The sequence below is a fragment of the Macaca thibetana genome, chromosome 11, assembly GCF_024542745.1.
Source record: "Macaca thibetana thibetana isolate TM-01 chromosome 11, ASM2454274v1, whole genome shotgun sequence".
NCBI classification, from domain to species: Eukaryota; Metazoa; Chordata; class Mammalia; order Primates; family Cercopithecidae; genus Macaca; species Macaca thibetana.
Genome location: NC_065588.1, coordinates 128,284,687 through 128,306,145, shown reverse-complemented (window position 1 = coordinate 128,306,145; position 21,459 = coordinate 128,284,687). Strand labels below are relative to the sequence as shown.

General features: G+C 52.9%; 2 protein-coding genes across 4 annotated transcripts in view; both read right to left on the bottom strand.

Moving 5' to 3' along the window:
* EP400 (E1A binding protein p400) overlaps positions 1–21,459 on the bottom strand; it is a 231,973-nt gene that overhangs the window by 142,669 nt on the left and 67,845 nt on the right. The window lies entirely within an intron of this gene.
* Positions 1,262–19,772, bottom strand: PUS1 (pseudouridine synthase 1). 3 transcript variants are annotated; one of them, XM_050747700.1, is made up of 6 exons: positions 19,742–19,772; positions 18,842–19,070; positions 16,419–16,556; positions 8,704–8,806; positions 3,156–3,847; positions 1,262–1,615 (listed from the first exon to the last, which is right to left on the bottom strand). In XM_050747700.1, exons 2-6 carry the CDS (start codon positions 19,058–19,060, stop codon positions 1,568–1,570), a joined length of 1,200 nt encoding a protein of 399 aa, XP_050603657.1. In that variant the 5' UTR covers positions 19,061–19,070; positions 19,742–19,772; the 3' UTR covers positions 1,262–1,567. The 3 variants fall into 3 exon arrangements, with proteins under 3 accessions (XP_050603657.1, XP_050603658.1, XP_050603656.1); XM_050747699.1 differs by lacking the exon at positions 1,262–1,615 and having other exon boundaries at positions 1,658–3,847; XM_050747701.1 differs by lacking the exons at positions 1,262–1,615; positions 18,842–19,070; positions 19,742–19,772 and adding an exon at positions 18,509–18,812 and having other exon boundaries at positions 1,655–3,847.

The window sequence follows — 21,459 nt, the reverse complement described above, 5'->3', positions numbered from 1 at the left end:
GCACATGCGCGTGCATCACTCTCGCACTGCTGGGGCGACAGGTGCCTGCGCATGAGCCACATGCGTTGTCGGGACGTCAGGCGCATGTCCATTAGTTGCATGTGCTCGCTCGCTGCTCACGTGCGCCCGGGGGCTGCAGGCTGGGAGGCCGCCCGTCTGCACAGCACTTCCCGCGCTGAGCCCTCCGTGGGCTCCTAGCAGCCCGCCGCCGAGGATCCCCTGCTCCTAGCTAATGCAATGTGTTTTGTTCTGCCCTGAGCGCCAGTTCAAGAGCAGTCATCCCCAGCCTCCCTTGCAGCTACCAACGGCCCCTGGACACACCTGTGACCAATGACGTGAAGCCGCTGGTGGGGCCTTCCAGAAAGCTCCACTAGGGGCCTGTTCTGCAACACGCCCCTTCCTTCTGCCCTCTGCCCCAGCCCTCACCCGCCTGGCACCGGGGCAGTGCTGAGGCGAGTCCCGACCTGCAACCAGGGCAAAGGTTGCATGCACGGGGCTGTCTAGGAAGAGGAGCCCCGGGATACCACCCCTCTGAGGGGTGCGGCGGGTCGGCGTGGCCCCTGCTCCAGTGCTCCCCACAGACCTGCCTCAGGGCCCCACCCCACAGAGCGCAGGCTACGTTTTTTTTCAGATGGAGTCTTGCCGTCACCCAGGCTGGAGTGCAGTGGCCGATCTAGGCTCACTGTAATCTCCACCTCCCGGGTTCAAGTGATTCTCCTGCCTCAGCCTCCCGAGTAGCTGGGATTACAGGCGCCCATCACCATGCCCAGCTAATTTTTTATTTTTAGTAGAGACAGGGTTTCTCCATGCCGGTCAGGCGGGTCTCGAACTCCCAACCTCAAGTGGTCCGCCCACCTCGGCCTCCCGAAGTGTTGGGATTACAGGCATGAGCCACCGTGCCTGGCCGGTTTTTTTGTTGTTGTTTTTTGTTAGTGCAGTGGCGATCAGGGCAGCGTCGACTTCCCCAGACTCAGGCAATCCTCCCACCTCAGCCTCCTGAGCAGCTGAACTACAAGGCACGCCGCCATGCCCAGTTAATTTTTTGCAGAGATGCGGTTTCACCATTTTACCCAGGCTGGTCTGGAACTCCTGTACTCAAGCGATCTGCCCACCTCAGCCTCCCAAAGTGCTGGGATTACAGGCTGAGCAACCTCCCGGGCCTGCCTCAGGCCTGTTCTCAACAGGATAACATGCTCTGCTCATCTCTCTGAATGAAAAAAATGTAAAAAAAGACTAAGAAAAAGGCAAACGAAGGACTGACTAAGCAAAATTTGTACTTGTTTAATAAGAAAATCACTTCTTTAAAAAAATAGTTATTTACATGCTGAGGTTCATCTGTGCAATGCAAGAGCTGAAAATAGATTCGAGAAAGGCTGTTCCTACAAGGAAAGGTCCTGAGGTTACAACGCCAGGCCACATCTGCCAGGCAGCCCTGAGAAACCATGGTTCTCACGGCTGGGAAAACATGGCTGCAGCGATCCCAGCTTCTTGCTGCCCACAGGGATGGCACGCCTGGGCACACACTGTGAGCTGCTCAGAGGCACTCTGGTGGGCAGCTCCCACCGCCTCAGTCGGTGTCTCCGTCCCCTTCGCTGCCTCCCAGGGGACTGGGCACCTGCAGAAGAAGAGCACATGGAGAATGAGAGGCAAGCACTCTCCCCACTGCTCCTGAATGCCCGGAGGTGCCCATGACAGGCTCGGCACAGAAGCCCTGCCCCCACCATTCCCTCATCGGGGCAGAGGCTGGCGTTTGTTCTCGGTCATCTCTTAACCAGGTCAGGAACCTGCACAGGGAAAGGCAAGGGCTGGGGACACTAGAGGGGCCTTTGTTGGGCTCCTTCACATTCTCACAGGCTGCACTGACCACAGCAGAAAATAAAATGGAGCCATTTGGAAACTCAACAAATGCAGGTGCCTCGGGGGTATATATGCCTGTCATCAGTGGTGTCAACAGCAATCCACTGGCCCAGGCCAAATTGGCACCTGCACTGTATTTAGCCTGCACTGGGCTTGGGAAAAATTAACTACCAGCACTTAAAAAGGGGAAGATTTCCCATACCAGTGTGCAACGCTGGTTTCCCTCGACAACATTTAAGCATGCGGTCACTGTCACATTCCAACATGGCCACCACCAGCTGCCACTGAGCCACGAGTATCCCCTTCAGATGAAACGAGGGCTCCTGGCCACCGCTGGCCCCCTACTCCCTGCCGTCCCCGGACTGGGGGCCTCTCACTGCCCCATCTATAGGACGGCTCGCCAGGTGCCTGGCCCCTCGCCTGCCCACCCTACCTCCCTGGGGCCTGCACACACTGAATTTGCCACCCAGGTATGCAGGAAGGACTCTGTTTTCACAGATACCGGGACACGAAGAATCTCCCTGAGCCCTGCCTGGGATGTCACCCTTTGAAACCTCACTGGGCCACCATGAAAGAACTCAGGCTGGCCGACCGCGGCGGCTCACACCTGGAATCCCGGCACTTTGGGAGGCTGAGGTGGGTGGATCACAAGGTCAGGAGTTCAAGACCATCCTGACTAACACAGTGAAACCCCATCTCTACTGAAAATACAAAAAATTAGCCGGGAGTGCTGGTGGGCACCTGTAGTCCCAGCTACTAGGGAGGCTGAGGCAGGAGAATGATGTGAACCCAGGAGGCAGGGCTTGCAGTGAGCCAAGATCGCACCACTGCGCTCCAGCCTGGGCAACAGAGCGAGACTCTGTGTCAAAAAAAAAAAAAAAAAAAAAAGAAAGAACTCGGGTTTTGGGGACATCTCTCACCCCAGAGCAAAGAACTGAGAATGACAATTTCATTCACTTAGCTTTTAGCTCCTGCACGTACAATCCCGTATGTTCCAGTTCTAAGCTACAGTCCGCAGCTGTCTAGCCGCTGATTACGCTCCGTGCCAGGTCCATAGTAGGCGTGCCGGCAGCAAGCCTGACCCGGGGTGGCCCTCCCAGAGTCGAAAAGCACCTGGTGGAGCAAGCGGGTGGCGCAGGCAGGCAGACAAGGAACACCTCAAGACTGCCTGGCCCTGCTCCTGCAGCCGCTGTGTGGCCTTGGGGGAAGTGACACACTTCTCTGTGCCTCGGCTCCCTCCTCTGTACAATGGGAACAATGTGGGCCTGTGCTGAGCACTGCTGGGACTGTGTCCCTACCTTGGCGCCTGTGCCAGCTGCCGTGAGAGCGGTGGCACTGAAGTTGTGGACGGGCAGGGTGCTCAGCCACTGGGCCATGGAGCGTTCATCTCGCTCAGTGCCGATGATGGTGGGGTAGATGTGCTCCTCCTTGAAGGCTGTGACCTTGCCCTCCTCCTGCACCCAGTCCAGCGGCTCATGCAGCCCATCGTTGCCAAAGCGCTGGTTGTACTTCTCAAAGTGCACCCTCTCCAGGACCAGGCCAAGTCCCGGCGCCTTGGGCACGTCCACCTTCTCTGTGCCCCAGCTGCGTTCCAGCACACTCTCAGGGGCATAACCCTTCACAATGGCCACCACCAGGCCAACCATCTTCCGGATCTGATGCATCATGAAGCTCTGGCCCTTCACCCTGATCACTGCGAACTCCAGGCCCTCCCGCACAAAGGGTTCCTCGCAGTACATCTCCAGGATGTAGCGGCGGGCGCTGGGCTCCTGTGGCCCCTTCTGCGAGGTGAAATTGTGGAAGTTGTGCGTGCCCTTGTAGCAGGCCAGGAGCCTGTTGACCTGCTGCAGCGTCTCGGCGCTCAGGCGGTAGGTCTCATCCTGCACGTCCCGGTCCTTGTGCGCAAAGGCAAACGTGGGCAGCAGGTAGCAATAGGTCCTGGCATCACATCTGTTCTTGGAGTTAAACCCGCCTGTGACCCGCTTCAGTCCTAGGAGAGAGGTGACCAGTGAGGAGAGAGGCAGGTGAGAAGTGCCTGGATGACCAGGGAGCGGCCTGAGCACAGCATGAGCCCCAGCGTCTCCTCACCCAGAGCACCAACCAAGCTCCAGCAAGCATCGGCTTCTCTGGGGAGGGGACAGCCACAGGTTGGGGAACAGGCACAGGAGGACAGTGGACACAAGGGACAGGTGCAGTGCTCTATAAAGTGACTGAATTTACAACCATTTATTGTAATTTTCCAATAGCGAGAAGATACAAAACGTCTCCAATACAAAGAAATGATAAATGCTTGGAGTGATGGATCTATTTATGCTAATTGCCCTATTTGATCATTACACATGACTGGAAATATCACACATTATTGTACATAAGTGTGTATAATTATTATGCATGAATTTAAAATAATAAAAGCAGCTAGGCACGGTGCAGTGGCTCATGCCTGTAATCCCAGCACTTTGGGAGGCCAAGGCGGGTGGATCACTAGGTCAGGAGTTTGAGACCAGCCTGGGCAACATGGCAAAACCCTGTCTCTATTAAAAATACAAAAATTAGCCAGGCATGGTGGCGGGCACCTGTAATCCCAGCTACTCGGGAGGCTGAGGCAGGAGAATTGCTTGCACCCATGAGGAGGAGGTTGCAGTGAGCTGAGATCGTGCCACTGCACTCCAGCCTGTGCGTCAGAGCGAGACTCTGTCTCAAAAAATAATTAACAATACGCCAGGAGCGGTGGCTCACACCTGTAATCCCAGCACTTCGGGAGTCTGAGGTGGGCGGATCACGAGGTCAGGAGATCAAGACCACCCTGGCTAACAGGGTGAAACTCCATCTCTACTAAAAATACAGAAAATTAGCCAGGCGTGGTGGCAGGTGCCTGTAGTCCCAGCTACTCAGGAGGCTGAGGCAGGAGAATGGTGTGAACCCGGGAGATGGAGCTTGCAGTGAGCTGAGACCATACCACTGCACTCCAGCCTGGGCAACAGAGCGAGACTCCATCAAAAAATAATAATAATAATAATAAAAGCAAAAAAAAAATTGTTAAAACAAAGGAATTGGGCTTTTGTGCACTAAACTCTAAATCTGTAGCATACTTAATCTCAGAATTAAACACATATCCAAACAACAAAAACAAAGGGTGTGTTAAAACCCAGTGCTGGCAAAGGATCCAGTGTGAACTGGCGCAGCCCACCTGGAATAAAACCCCAGATGTAGGGGAAGGGTGTAACCCCAGCTCAGAAGTCGTGTGAATTCTACAGACAAGGCCATACAGGCAGCACTGTTTGCAACAACAAAAAACACTGGAAACCACCTTAGAATTCCAGCAACTGCAGGCTGACCTAATAAATGCCAGAATATTCGCAGGATAAAAAAGGATGCAGCCCCGCAGGCCAGGGACAAGTCTCCAAGAACTGAGGGCACGGCCCCTCCAAGATGCCTTGAGCGCTAGCAGCACCCCACAGGTGTTCAGTGAGTATTTGTTGAATATTGAATAAGCAAAAATTAAAGACAAATGAAGACCTGCATGCAGGGGGATCCAATCTGTTGAGGACATCTATGTTTAAATGGAAGAATTCTAGAAGAGTAACCCTCACTGAGGGCACCAACTTCAGGGGCTAGGAGGAGAAAGCCCTGCCTGGACTTGCCTCTGCTGGGCTGCACACCTCCTCCAGGAGCTTGCATTATGGCTGAGACATGCAGGCCCCTCCGGCTGCTGGGATTCCACCTCACCTCAGGAGTCTGATTTTTTTTTTTTTGAGATGGAGTCTCACTCTGTTGCCCAAGCTGGAGTACAGTGATGCAGTCTCGGCTCACTGCAACCTCCGCCTCCCGAGTTTAAGTGATTCTCCTGTCTCAGCCTCCTGAGTAGCTGGGATTACAGGCACCTGCCACCACGCCCAGCTAACTTTTGTATTTTTAGTAGAGATGGGGTTTCACCATGTTGAACTCCTGACCTGGTGATCCGCCCACCTCAGCCTCCCACAATGCTGGGATTACAGGTGTTGGATACCGCACCCAGCCAGGAGTCTGATTTAACACCCAACTATGGTTTCCCATTTACAAGGATTGGCCTGGGCCTTGTGACCTCACAAGCAGTGGGGTGCCTCCACACAGCCTGCCCGGCCCGGGTCGCTAGTCACATGGATCCCATGGGCGCTGGCATTGCATGTCTCGTGCTTTTGTCTCCAGTCATGTTTGTTTCTGAGTGACTTTTTTGTTTTTTTTTGGTTTTAAAGATTCCATTTCATAAACACTAAACATCACAAGGATGCGCTGCAAGCATAATTCTGGTTGTTCCAGACATAACTGCTAAGAAAGGCTGCAAAGTGCCAGCAGATGGCCACACTGCAGACCTGGGGAGGGCCCTGCTGGCCTGCACCGCGGCGTGTGGGTGACAGCGACTACCCAACAACTGCACAGATGTGGCACTGTTGAGCATGATAGGGATTAATCTACAGAATACTCAAGTATTTTCCATGCAAATGAATGGGAAGAGAACTCAAACGCAACTTTCAGAGGACTTATTCTATGGGAAGTTTCTCAGGAGGAAATTATCCTCAGAAGGCAGAGGAAGCCCAGCATAACAAAAATAAAACTATTGTCGGGTGTGGTGGCTCACGCCTGTAATCCCCAGCTGCTGGTAATCCCAGCACTTCAGGAGGTCAACGCAGGTGGATCACCTGAGGTCGAGAGTTCAAGACCAGCCTGACCAACATGGAGAAACCCTGTATTCACTAAAAAGACAAAATTAGCCAGGCGTGGTGGCACATGCTTGTAATCCCAGCTACTCGGGAGGCTGAGGCAGGAGAATCACTTGAACCTGGGAGGTGGAGGTTGTGGTGAGCCAAGATCGTGCCATTGTACTCCAGCCTGGGCAACAAGAGCGAAACTCCATCTCAAAAAAAAAAAAAAATTAATAAAAAATGAAACTATTGCTGGGTGCAGTGGCTCACGCCTATAATCCCAGCACTTTGGGAGGCCGAGGTGGGCGGATCACCTGAGGTCAGGAGTTTGAGACCAGACTGACCAACATGGTGAAACCCCATCTCTACTAAAAATACAAAAATTAGCCGGGTGTGGTGGTATGTACCTGTAATCCCAGCTACTGGGAAGGCCAAGGTGGGAGAATCGCTTGAACCCAGGAGGCAGGTGGAGGTTGCAGTGAGCCGAGATCACACCACTGCATTCCAGCCTGGGCAACAGAACAAGACTCCATCACAAAAAAGTAAAAATAAAAACTTAACAGTGGGTAAAATCAACAGGGATTACTGAATCCTATTTATGACTCATACATAAATGTTCACAGTGGCTTTACTTCTAACAGCCCAAAACTGGAAATCACCCAGTGTCATCAGCAGGTTGTGTATAAACAATCCGTGATACGTCGCAGAACGGAACACCTGCAGCAATGAGAAGGAACAGACCGCTGACATACACAACAGCATGGATGAATCTTAAAATAGTCAGGCTGTGGGCCGGGCACAGCAGCTCACGCCTGTAATCCCAACACTTTGGAAGACTGAGGCAGGTAGACTGATTGAGCCTAGGAGTTTGAGACCAGCCTGGGCAACATGGCGAAACCCCATCTCTACCAAAAAAATTAAAATTTAGCCGGCTGTGGTGGCATGTGCTTGCAGGCTGAGGCGGGAGGATCGCATGAGCCCAGGTGGTCAATGCTACAGTGAACTGTGATCGCAACTCCAGCCTGGGCTATAGAACAACACCCTGTCTCCCTGTCTCAAAAAAACACCTTTCTCCAAGCAGACCAGTCAGGTAAACAACAGTTCTGTTTTCTTGGGATTACACCAAAACAAAAAGGAAAAGAAAACAGAGCAAGATGATAGATTCACGCCCAGCCACACCTATCAATACATTCAATATAAGTGGCTTCTGGGAGGCCAAGGCAGGAGGATCCCTTGAGCCCAGGAGTTCAAGACCAGCCTGGGCAACAAAATGAGACCCCATCTCTACAAACTCAAAAATTAAGCGTGGTGGCACACACTTGTAGTTCCAGTTACTGAGGAGGCTGAGGACCACTTGAACCTGGGAGGCGGAGGCTGCAGTGAGCCATGATCACACCACTGGACTCCAGCCTGGGTGACAGAGTGAGACTCTCAAAAAACAAACAGAATAAATGAATCAATGAAGGAATCAATGTATGTACGTTAAGTTACCTGTACCTGCCACTTAAAAGGCAGAGTTCCATTTTAAGAAGGCCTAAAAATTCCATTTATCAGTACTGCCATAAAAGGGAACAACTGTTCATTTTAACCACAAATTTGGATTTTCACATCCAGTGTTTGATAAAAACAAGGCACCCGTGTGGCCACAAGCACTGCAAATGAGAAGCCTTCTACTCCTGTCTAGTTGCTCCCGTTTCTTTTTTATTTTTATTTTATTTTTTTGAGACGGAGTCTCGCTCTGTCGCCCAGGCTGGAGTGCACTGGCCGGATCTCAGCTCACTGCAAGCTCCGCCTCCCGGGTTCCCGCCATTCTCCTGCCTCAGCCTCCCGAGTAGCTGGGACTACAGGCGCCCGCCACCTCGCCCGGCTAGTTTTTTTTGTATTTTTTAGTAGAGACGGGGTTTCACCGGGTTAGCCAGGATGGTCTTGATCTCCTGACCTCGTGATCCGCCCGTCTCGGCCTCCCAGAGTGCTGGGATTACCGGCTGAGCCACCGCGCCCGGCCCCGTTGCTCCCGTTTCTGAAGAAGGTCAGAACCAGCTGCAAGGCAACTCTGACTACACTTCTGCATCAGTGACAGGTGGAAAAGGCAAGAGCATGCATAGCCTCGTGTCTCTGCAAGACCATCTACAACCAGGCGTGTGGCCGCCAGCACTGCAAGACTTACCCAGGATCCGAATGTGAGAGGGAAGGTGGCTGTTGATCTTTTCTAGAATGTCGTCAATCAGCCACACCTTCAGGGATACCACCTGGCCGGCTGCGGACACACCCTGTAAAGAGAGCAGAACGGGACGGAAGGTGGGTCTCTCAGGCCTTGCACACTGGTCTCTGAGACAGAAGGACGACGCGGACCTTGTGTTGTTTCACACATGAATTCTGCTGTTAGAAACGCATCTGGAGGGAATCATCCGATATAAAAATAAAGCTCTATCTGCCAACGGAGTGTGTGCAGGAGCACTTATAAAATAAACTATTACAAATGAATTCAAAGCCCAAGAGAAAACATTAAATGAGGGAGCATAAATATGACTCTGTGCAGACAGAAAGCAAAGTCCCACATAAGATATGACCCCTACCCAGGCGCAGTGGCTCACGCCTGTAATCCCAGCACTTTGGTAGGCTGAGGCAAGCAGATCATCTGAGGTCAGGAGTTTGAGACCAGCCTGGCCAACACGGTGAAACCTGATCTCTACTAAACATACAAAAAATTAGCAGGGTTTTGTAGCGTGCACCTGTAGTCCCAGCTACTCAGGAGGCTGAGGCGGGAGAATGACTTCAGCCTGGGGGGTTGGAGGTTGCAATGAGCCAAGATCCTGCCACTGCACTCCAGCCTGGGTGACAGAGTCAGATTCTACCTCAAAAAAAAAAAAAAGATATGACTCCCAAGGATTGGGGAAAAGAGAAAACACAACTTAGAACCAAGGGCAGAGTGAGGAGGTGGTCCCCACTGGAGTCAGAACAGCAGTGGCCCTGGGGGACAGGGAGGGGCCTTCTGGGGACAGGCAGTGGGTACACAGGTGGGTACACAGGTAAAAACTGATCAAGCTTATGCTTAAGACTAGCACGCTTTACTGTTGTATATTATACCTCTTTTTTAAAGTAAGTTTCTATAGATTTTTTGTTGGGTTCTTTTTGAGACAAGGTTTGGTCTGTCACCCAGGTTGGAATGCAGTGTTGCCATCTTGGCTCACAGCAACCTCGACCTCCCAGGTTCGAGCAATCCTCCCACCCCAGCCTCCCAAGTAGCTGAGACTACAGGCAGGCACAATGTCTGGAGAATTTTTTACATTTTTTTGTAGAGACAGTGTCTTGCTATGTTGCCCAGACTGGTCTGGAACTCCTGTCCTCAAGTGATCCTCCCACCTCAGTCTCACAAAGTGCTGGGATTACAGGCGTGAGCAACCATGCCGGGCCAAGGAGATCGCTTCCGATTAAAGGAAGCTCTAGAGACATGATAACTGAATGCCAATAATGATCCTAGATTAGATCCCCGACCAATTAACAAAAATAAAAGGCATGCCACAAAGAAGCTGAAGAAAAAGAAAACAGAAAAGACAGTTTCCAACTTTAGACATGTCAGACGGTGGTACTCTATCAATGCTGAATTTCACACGCATAATAATTTATAGTGTGAGGTTGCTGAAGGATGTCACAGTCCCTAGGAGACTCATGTTAAGATGTTTCAGGGTAAAGGGTGATGATGTCTGCAACTTACTCTCAAATGGTTCCATTTTAAGATACAAAAGGCCAGGTACGGCTGGGCGCGGTGGCTCACGCCTGTAATCCCAGCACTTTGGGAGGCAGAGACGGGCAGATCACGAGGTCAGGAGATCGAGACCATCCTGGCTAACCCGGTGAAACCCCGTCTCTACTAAAAAATACAAAAAACCAGCCGGGCGTGGTGGCGGCGCCTGTAGTCCCAGCTACTCAGGAGGCTGAGGCAGGAGAATGGCGTGAACCCGGGAGGCAGAGCTTGCAGTGAGCTGAGATCCGGCCACTGCACTCCAGCCTGGGCGACAGAGCGAGACTCCGTCTCAAAAAAAAAAAAAAAAGGCCAGGCACAGTGGCTCTCATTCATTATCCCAGTACTTCAGGAGGCTAAGGTGGGAAGATGGCTTGAGCCCAAGAGTTCGAGACCAGCCTGGGCAACACAGCAAGATTCTGTCTCAAAAAAGGTAAAGAAAGATAAATAAAAAGAAAACAAACAAAAAAAACGGGTCGGGTACGGTGGCTCACGCCTGTAATCCTAGCACTTTGGGAGGCCGGGGCAAGCGGATCACCTGAAGTCGGTCGTTCAAGACCAGCCTTACCAACATGGGAAACCCTGTTTTTACTAAAAATACAACAAATTAGCTGCAGTGGTGGCGGGCGCCTGCAATCCCAGCTACTTGGGAGGCTGAGGCTGGAGAATCACTTGAACCCGGGAGATGGAGGTTGCAGTGAGCCGAGATCATGCCATTGAACTCCAACCTGGGCAACAAGAGTGAAACTCCATCTCAAAAAATAAAATGAATTGAAACACACACACACACACACAACTATGCCAATATGGTAAAAACCTAACCTTGGTGAATCTGGGAAGACTATGTGGGTGCTCACGGTATTATCATTAAGACTTTTATGGGCCGGGCACGGTGGCTCACGCCTGTAATCCCAGCACTTTGGGAGGCCGAGACGGGCAGATCACGAGGTCAGGAGATCGAGACCATCCTGGCTAACACGGTGAAACCCCGTCTCTACTAAAAAATACAAAAAACTAGCTGGGCGTGGTGGCGGGCGCCTATAGTCCCAGCTACTCGGGAGGCTGAGGCAGGAGAATGGCGTGAACCCGGGAGGCGGAGCTTGCAGTGAGCTGAGATCCGGCCACTGCACTCCAGCCTGGGCGACAGAGCGAGACTCTGTCTCAAAAAAAAAAAAAAAAAAAAAAAAATACAAAAAACTAGCCGGGCAAGGTGGCGGATGCCTGTAGTCACAGCTACTCGGGAGGCTGAGGCAGGAGAATGGCGTGAACCCGGGAGGCGGAGCTTGCAGTGAGCTGAGATCCGGCCACTGCACTCCAGCCTGGGCGACAGAGCAAGACTCCGTCTCAAAAAAAAAAAAAAAAAAAAAAAAAAAAAAGACTTTTATGAAGGTATGAAATTTTTAAAATAAAAAGTTGGAGAGTAAAACTGTTGAGATGTTCCACTGGCCAGACCCACACATGGAACGTGACAGAAGGAAACGAGCTGTTCTGAAACAAGATGACTTTAGGTAAATACACAACAGATTTCAAAGACTTAGCGCCAAAAAAGGGAAAGAAAATACATCTCATTGCCAAACACTTTGTACTGACAAGAAGTTGAAGTGAGAATATTGGAGACATCCTGGGGGGGTAGGGACAACAGCAGAGGGACACCCGGTATCTCTGGGATGGCCTATGTCTGGCTGTGGTGATGGCTGCACAGCTCTGTGAATATACTGGAACCACTGAACTGTATACGTTCTTCTTCTTTTTTTTTTTTTTTTGCCAGGCTGGAGCTCAGTGATGCAATCTCGACTCACTGCCACCTTCGTCTTCTGTGTTCAAGAGATTCTCATGCCTCAGCCTCGCAAGTAGCTGGGATTACAGGTGTGACTCACCACGCCTGGCTAATTTTTTTATCTTTAGTAGAGATGGGATTTTGTCATGTTGGCCAGGCTGGTCTCGAACTCCCGGCCTCAAGTGATCCGTCCACTTTGGCCTCCCAAAGTACTGGGATTACAGGTGTGAGCCACCACACCCAGCTTGAACCGTACACTTTCTTTTAGGTTTTTTCGTTTTGTTTTCAGATGAAGTTTCACTCTTGTTGCTCAGGCTGGAATATAATGGCACGATCTCAGCTCACTGCAACCTACACCTCTCGGATTCAAACGATTCTCCTGCCTCAGCCTCCTGAGTAGCTGGGATTACAGGCATGTGCCACCACACCTGGCTAATTTTTGTATTTTTAGTAGAGACGGGGTTTTACCATATTGACCAGGCTGGTCTCGAACTCCTGAACTCAGGTGATCCACCCGCCTTGGCCTCCCAGAGTGCTGGGATTACAGGCATAAGCCACCACGCCTGGCCTGAACTGTACACTTTCAATGGGTCAACTGTATAAGAGTGAATTCTATTTCTTTTTTTGCTATTTTTTTTGAGATGGAGTCTCACTCTGTCACCTAGGCTGGAGTGCACCATCTTGGCTCACTGCAACCTCCGCCTCCCAGGTTCACACAATTCTCCTGCCTCGGCCTCCTGAGTAGTTGGGATTACAGGCACCCACCACCACACCCGGCTAATTTTGTATTTTTAGTAGAGACATGGTTTCTCCATGTTGGCCAGGCTGGTCTCAAATTCCTGACCTCAAGTGATCCACCCGCCTCAGACTCCCAAAGTGCTGGGATTACAGGCATGAGCCACCGCACCCGGCCAAGAGTGAATTATATTTCAATAAAGCTATTTTTAAAATCTGAAACAAAAACAAAATGTTAAACAGCAGAAATACACACACACAAAAAAAAAAAAATAATAGGCCGGGCATGGCGGCTCACACCTGCTATCCCACCACTTTGGGAGGCCGAGGAGGGCGGATCACCTGAGGTCAGGAGTTCGAGACCAGCCTGATCAACATGGAGAAACCCCATCTCTACTAAAAATACAAAATTAGCCAGGCTTGTTGGCACATGCCTGTAGTCCCAGCTATTTGGGAGGCTGAGGCAGAAGAATGGCTTGAACCCCGGAGGTGGAGGTTGCGGTGAGCTGAGATCCCGCCATTGCACTTCAGCCTGGGCAACAAGAGTGAAACTGTCTCAAAAATAAATAAACAAATAAATAATAAAAATTGTAAGATGTTACTGTTTTCACCCGAAGGGCAGGGCACTCGGGTGCGACCACGTCGGCCTCATGGATCTACTTCTGCAGGTTTTCCAATTGCAAGTGAGAAAACATATTAGAACGAAACTCTCTCTCTAATAATAGCAGAACTAAAAATAAATACAAGGACCCTATTTTGAAATGCTCTCTTCATCAGCTTGAACAAATTGTTACTTTCTTCTTCCCTAAAAACAATCAGAGAGCTGTAAATGGAGAATCAAAAAGAAAATGGAAAGAGTAAGACCCACAGAACTCTCTACCTTGGGCCATCAAATGCATCACCCACTAGGAGCGAACTTGTGGGTCCCTCTTGTGTTCTCCCCTCTACACGATGGCTCCAGCATGCGTCCATGGATCCCCAGGGACCTGTGTGCCTTTGAAACTAGGTGTTTGTGGGAACAAAAGCCATAGCTTTATTCAGATTCCTGGGGATCCTGACCAGCAAAAAGTTATGTCTCTGAGAGACCCTCAATGCCCTCAGGCAGCCTGAGAGCCATGTTAGAGCCAGATACTCTGACAGGCAAGGATGACACGTATCACATTCACTGATGCCTTCTACATGCTACAGAAAAGCTATCTGTTTTCTCCAGCTGTGCTGTCCCTGTCTGCCAAATGTTGGGCTGCGGGCGGCAAGCCACCCAGGTGCCGAGGCGAGAGACTGAAGGCACGAGCTGTTCCAGTATAATAAAGAAAATAATTAGAATAAGAAAAGTTATACTAGAAATAGGATACAGATATGATTATATATAATATCAATATTTGTAGTATTGTTCTTTATTATTATAATAATCTCTGTTCTATAATTATAACCTAGGAAAAACCAGGCCATACAGAGTCAGGAGCTGAAGGGACACTGTGAGAGGTGACCAGAAGACAAGAGTGTGAGTCCTCGGTCACTCCCAGATAAGGGCTGCTTGGTCTAGTGGTAGCGCCAGTGCCTGGGAAGGCACCTGCTACTTAGCAGACCGGGAAAGGGAGTCTCCCTTTCCCTGGGGCAGTCAGAGAACACTCTGCTCCACCACCTCTCGTGGGAGGCCTGACATGACCCAGGCCTGCCCGCAGTCATCCGGAGGCTTAAACGTCTCTTGTGGGGCTGTGCTTCAAAGGTCACACTCCTTGTCACTTTCATGTTCCGCCTGTACACCTGGCTCCTCCTTTTAAGTTCTTAGAAGATAGCAGTAGCAGAATTAGTGAAAGCATTAAAGTCTTTGATCTTTCTGACAAGCGCATAGAAGAAATGCTGATGTATGCTGTCCCCCTCTCCGCCTCAGCTACCACAAAGGGAAAGACCCCCGTCCCGTGGACACGTCACTCGTGTGCCCTTATCCATCACTTGAGACGACTCATACCCCTTACCCTGCCCCCTTGCCTTGTATATAATAAACAGCAGTGCACCGGGCATTCAGGACCACCACCAGACTCCACACACTGGTGGCAGTGGTCCCCTGGGCCCAGCTGTCCTTCCTTCTATCTCTCTGTCTCATGTCTTTATTTTTCTACGATCTCTCGTCTCTGCACACGAAAGAAAACCCACAGGCCCTGTAGGGCTGGACCCTACACTGGGTCCCTCCTTAAAGACATCTCCATTCCCTGTGGCGGGCCACTCTGCCCACATCCAATCCCATGGTTCAGTTCCAAGCACAGCAATGTGGCGTCACAGGACCACTTGGCATGTGCTGCCACACAGCCAGCAGCAGCGTCCGGGGTGGATGTGCAAACCCATCGGAAACGGGAACTCAGCCTTGTGGTTCTGAAGGGTCAGTGCTGGGTCACCAGCCCCACGCAGCTGAGACCATGTAACGGGTCCAGGGTGGTGGAGATGTGATGAGTGTGGACTTAGCACACACACACAAACAGTATTACATTTATCCCATGAAGAGATTTTTATATGGATTACACGCTGAAATAAGGATATCCTGAATATACTGAGTTTATAATACAGCGAATTATTTATTAATTTCAAGCCAGATGTGGTGGTTCATGCCTGTAAATCCCAGCACTTTGGGAAGCCAAAGTGGGAAAATCACCAGAGCCCAGGAGTTTGAGACCCCTGGGCAGCATAGCAAGACCTCATATTAAAAAAAAAAAAAATTTAGCCAGGCATGGTGGAGTGCCTGTCGTTCCAGTGAGATGGTTTGCTGTGTCCCTGCCAATTCTCGTGTTGCATGGTAATCCCCACATGTCTAGGGAAGACCTGGTGGGAGGTGACTGGATCATGCACACGGTTTCCCCCATGCTGTTCTCGTAACCGAGAGTGAGTTCTCACAACATCTGGCGGTTTTATAAGGGGCTCTTCCCCTTACCCTCCTCACTCTCTCGCGCCTGCCACCACGATCTAAGTTTCCGGAGGCCTCCCCAGCTATGTGGCACTGAGTCAGTTAAACCTCTTTCTTTATAAATTGCCCAATCTTGGGCAGTTCTTTATAACAGCGTGAAAACAGACCAATTCACCCAGCTACTCGGGAAGCTGAAGCAGGAGGACTGCGTGAGCCCAGGAGTTTGAGACTGCAGTGAGCCCGGATCGTGCCACTGCACTACAGCCTGGACAAGAGAATGAGACCCTGACTCTAAAAAAGGAAAGAAAAGAGAATGCTGCATCATACAAGTGTGGCTCTCTGCCTTCGGAGCCACACAATCACATTTGCCTCAGAGTGAGCCTGATTGGAGGGTCGAAGGCAGACGTTGCGGCTGCCCCAGGGCCACCTGCAGGAATGCATGTCCCTGAGAACAGAATCAACATAGGAATGTATGTCCCTGAGAACAGAATCAACACAAGAGAAAGCAAAGACCAGGGAGAACACAGAGCCCCGCTGGCAGGAAGCACCTAGATCCGGCTATACCTGAGCTGACCAGGCTCCTGGACATCTCACCTACGTAAGGTGTAGGCTAGTTTGATTTGCACATCATATGTGCTCAGAAGCAGCACAACAAGTCAGGACACTGAGCTGGAAAGTGGGCCGGGTGCTGCTCGTATCAGCCGGGAAGGGGCAGAAAAGGCCGTCACCCACCTTGTCTGTCCGGGCGCAGCGCTGGAACGACATTTTCCTCATGTCCTCGCCATGATTTTCAGGAATACAGCCTGACCGCACGAGGGCAGACACCAAGTCATCTTCAATTGTTTTGAATTGTGAGGACCCAACATTCCTCTGGAAAAAGGAGACAAAAACAGGTTTTATATTTTGCAGATGGGGGTCGCCATGTTGCCCAGGCTGGTCTCAAACTCCTGGTCTCAAGCGCTCCTCTGGCCTGAAGCGCTGAGATTACAAGTGTGAGCTGCCATGCTCACATGAAAACACTGTATTCTGCTCACTCGCCCTGAGCCCGGGCTGCTCCACGCCAGGGGATGGGTAGCGTGGAATGGAATCAAAACGCAGGTTTGACTGAACCTGTGTACACACCTACTTCCACAATCTGTCAGTTATGACATCAGTGCCGTGGGTGCTACCTATACTTAAACAATATAACATCAGATATAAAGTAATCCATGGCCAGGCACAGTGGCTCATACCTGTAATCCCAGCACTTTGGGAGGCCAAGGACGGTGGATCACCTGAGGTCAGGAGTTCGAGACTAGTCTAGCCCACATAGTGAAACCCTGTGTCTACTAAAAATACAAAAAGTAGCCAGGCGTGGTGGCGGGCTCCTGAGACAGGAGAAATCGCTTGAACCTGGGAAGTGGAAGCTGCAGTGAACCGATAGTGCACCACTGCACTCCAGCCTAGGCGACAGAAGAAAACACTCTCTCAAAAAAAATACAAATAAAAGTTAGTCAGGTATGCTTTTAATTCCAGCTACTCAAGAGGCTGAGACAGGAGAATCACTTGAATCTGGGAGGCAGAGATTGCAGTGCACAGTGGTTGGCTGGGCTCGGTAGTTCACCCCTGTAATTCCAGCACTTTGGGAGACGGAGGCAGGAGGATAATCTGAGATCAGGAGTTCAAGGCCAGCCTGACCAACATGGTGAAACCCCGTCTCTACTAAAAATAAAAACTAGCCGGGCATGGTGGCAGGCGCCTATAGTCCCAGGTACTCGGGAGGCTGAGGCACAAGAATCACTGGAACCCGGGAGGTGGAGGTTGCAGTGAGCCAAAATCCCACCACTGCACTCCAGCCTGGGCGACAGAGCGAGACTCTCTTTCCAAAAAAAAAAAAGCAATCCATTATTTGTAACTTTCGCCATAAAAGCTGTTACAACAACTGCCAAAGTTAAGCATTATTTTCTTAAACTTTTGTTTCAGTCAGACACTGCATGCACTGCACGAACTTCTGTGGATAAGCTTAAAGATGCTTAAAGAACACAGAACCAGGCAAAGCCACAGTGTTAATTACAAAAAGGAACAAAAGGAACGTCTACCTGAGGCCAGTCGCAGTGGCTCATGCCTGTAATCACAACACGGGGAGACTGAGGCAGGAGGATGGCTTGAGCCCAGGAGTTCAAGAGCAGCCTGGGCAGCACAGCGAGCCCCCATTCCCATAAATAATAAGAAACTTAGCAAGACCCCATTTCTGTAAATTTTTTTAAAAAATTAGGCCGGACGCGGTGGCTCAAGCCTGTAATCCCAGCACTTTGGGAGGCCGAGGCAGGCGGATCACGAAGTCAGGAGATCGAGACCATCCTGGCTAACACGGTGAAACCCCGTCTCTACTAAAAATACAAAAAGAAGAAATTAGCCTGGCGTGGTGGCGGGCGCCTGTAGTCCCAGCTACTCTGGAGGCTGAGGCGGGAGAATGGCGTGAACCTGGGAAGCGGAGCTTGCAGTGAGCCGAGATCACGCCACTGGGGGCGACAAAGCGAGACTCCGTCTCAAAAAAAAAAAAAAAAAAAAGTATTCGGGCCGTGAGGTCAAGGACACTTACAGTCCTCAATGCTTGGGAGGCTGAGGTAGGAGGATCTCTTGAGCCCAGAAGGTGGAGGCTGCAGCGAGCAGTGGATGCACCACTGCATTCCAGCCTGGGCCACAAAGGAAGACCATGCCTCAAAAAGAAAAAAAAATACGCCTACCTGAATGCATCCACACCCTCTACTTTCCAGAAAAGGAAGTGGGCTGAGGAGAGAATCCTCACAACTTTAATACTTAGCTCTGTCCCTTTAACGCACACGAGGGCAGGCTCTTCTGAGCTGCAACGCGCTCTCCACTGTTCTCAGCAATGAGCGTCAGTACACCTAGCTCATCTTCACACCCTATTTAGCAGGTGCTGTCAGCACTCCCATCCTAAAGACGAGGACTCGAGCACACAGCAAGTGAATCCCGCCTCAGATCCCAGTGGTTAGCGGCAGGGCCGGGCCTGATGGAAGGCAGCAGCTCGCGTGCAGCAGGACCCGTGAAAGCTGCTTGGGCCTGCACCTAAACCCAGCCGGACCCACCGCTTCCACCGCGGCCGCACCCGCACCTAAGCCCCGCGGGACCCGCCGCTTCCCGGGCGGCCACACCTGCATGCCGTGGTAGCCCTTGCCCGAGTAGGCCATGAGCAGCACGATCTTGCGCTTGGGCAGCTTCCCGCGCCGCTCCTCGTCCCCATCGCTCTTGACCTTCTTCGCCGGATGCTCTCCGTCCTCCCAGACGCGGGCACCCCCGGCCCAGCAACTGCGGGACCTCCGATCCTGGGGGCGCGCGGATCCCGCGGGCGGTGGCTCCGCGTTCCCCGCCATGCGCGGCGAGCTGCGGAGAAGGGCAGCGTGAGCGGGGGTCCGGTCGGCACCGCGCGGGGTGGGGTCGGGTGGGCTGGGCTGGGCGGGCGTGGCGGGGTCGCCCGGCGTCGCGGTCATTACCAGGACGGACGCGGTCCCAGGCGCAGGGTCCACCGTCCGCAGGCTCCCAACAGCGCGCGAAGCTGGAGGCCCATGCGCAGGCTACCAGCGAACCCGACCCCGCCCTGACCCCCGAGCCCTGACCCCCAGGGTCCCAGCCCCGCCTCTGCCGACCCCTAACCTCTCGGACCCTGACGCTGCTGCCCTGTTCCTGCTGACCCCTGACCTCCGGGAACCCGGCGCCCCAACCCCTCTCTAGCTAACCTCTGACCTCTCGGACCCATACACACCCCAAGCCCGCTCCTGCTGGCCCCTGACCTCTCGGACCTTGATGCCCCAGCCTCGCTCCTGCTGACCCCTGACCCCTCGGGCCCCGCGCCCAAGCCCCGCCTCTGCTGTCCCCAGACCGCCCCGGGACCCTGACGGATAAACTCCAACGTCCCCTGACACCCAGGTTAACCTCTGACCTCCCCAGCCCCTTCACCTCCCTCCCCGCCCAGTGGGCTTTCCTCGGGAGTCGAAGAGACCCGGACCACCCGCGTCGGGACCAGAGAAGATAGCCTAGCGTCAGGCCCCACTCACTACACGGCTGACTGAGCCGGAGCCGGACCACGTGGGCGAAGGCGGAAGTGGAACGAGCGGCTGGACGGCGGCCGAGCGGGGACAAAAATTCTTCCGGAGAAGTGGCGGGGCGGAGACAGGGATGAGGGGGATTTGCGGGGTGGGATGGGGGCGGAGATTAGGGTGTTGGGGGCGGGGATTTTGGGGTGTTGGGGGCGGGGATTGGGGGTGTCAGGGACGGGACACGAGGCCCTCCCGCATCCGGCACCGCGGCCGCGCGGCGAAACGTGTGAGCAGTGGTCGCGCCGCCGCCGCCTCCTGGGTGCTGTCGCCCGCCCAGCGGAGCAGGGGAAACTCCGAGCCCACGCCGGCCCCGCTCCTCTCCGCTGCCGGGTCCCCTCCCGTGGGCTCGGCCCCCAGACCCTCAGTGGCACCCACCCTGTGCGGCCCTCGTGTGGCCTCAGCCCCGCGCCCCGTCCCGGTTCCACAGACGCTGGGGCGCAGGGGAGGCTCCGCCCTGGCCTTCACCCGCACCGTGGAAGGGGGTCGCCGCCCACCGCAGCCTCCGCCTCCGGGCTCCAGCGGTCCTCGCAGGCGCGCGCCACCACGCCCAGCTAATTTTTTCTTATTTTTTATAGAGATGCGGCCTCCTGAAAAGTGGCCACTCTTTTTTTGTGGGGGGGGAGGGGCGGGGAATCAGAGTCTTGCTCTTTCTCCAGGTTGGAGTGCAGTGGCGGGATCTCGGCTCACTGCAACCTCCGCCTCCCGGGCTCAAGCGATTCTCCTGCCTCAGCTTCCCGAGTAGCTGGGACTACAGGCGCCGCCACCTCGCCTGGTTAATTTTTTTGTATTTTAGTAGAGACGGGGTTTCACCATGTTAGCCAGGATGGTCTCGATCTCCTGACCCACCTCGGCCTCCCAAAGTGCTGGGATTACAAGCGTGAGCCACCGCGCCGTCTTTCTTTCTTTCTTTTTTTTTTTTTTTTTTTTAGGGACCGGCTCACTGTGTTGCCCAGGCAGATCTCCAAATGCTGAGCTCAAGCGATCCGCCTGCCTCCCCTTCTGAAGTGCTGGGATTCCCGGTGTGGCCACTGCACCCACCACTTCCTTGCCTCCTCTCCCAAGCTTGCCCTCCTGTCCTCCTGCTTTACCTTAGAGAAACTCATATGATTCTGGACCCGCCCTCTGGCATAATCTCAAAATCCTTAATCCCATATCTGGGGCCACAATTCAGCCAACCACAAGCTTGAATTTGGGGAATGGGCCATGGGCCAGGGAGAGCATGCTCCTGGCAGTGCAAGGGTGGGGAGGCAGGAGCCAGCCATCTGCAGCAGCCCCACTCCTGCCCTCCAGGGGCTGCACCTCCTCCTACAGGTGAGGACTCAGCAGGGCCTGGGCACTGTGCCCACCTGGAGTATGCAGGTAGAGAAACCACAAGGCTGCGTGATGAGGGACTGATAGGAAAAGAGGACCAAGGGGCCCGGGGCCAGGTTGTGTGGGGCCCCGTGGCATTGGCTGTGAGATGGGAGCCCCAGGGATCCAATCTGACACCCCTTCCCAAGGGGTACTCAATGGGCTGCGTGTGGCTTGTGAGGAGCTGGTGGCCGAGGCAGTAAGGGGAGGCAGGAGGGTGATGCAATTGGCCAGGTGGGAGGGCAGCTCACCCATACTAAATGACCTCCCAGGAGGGTACCCCTCCACCAGCCCAGGCTCCAGGACTGAGGCAGGGGGTATGGACG

Coding starts and splice junctions, on each gene's coding strand:
- PUS1 (XM_050747699.1), bottom strand. CDS start 19,060: ATGGCGGGGAACGCGGAGCCACCGCCCGCGGGATCCGCGCGCCCCCAG. Junction 16,557..18,841: donor AGGGCTACCACGGCATGCAG/GTGTGGCCGCCC, acceptor TCCTTTTTCCAG/AGGAATGTTGGGTCCTCACA. Junction 3,848..8,703: donor CTCTCACATTCGGATCCTGG/GTAAGTCTTGCA, acceptor CCTCTCTCCTAG/GACTGAAGCGGGTCACAGGC.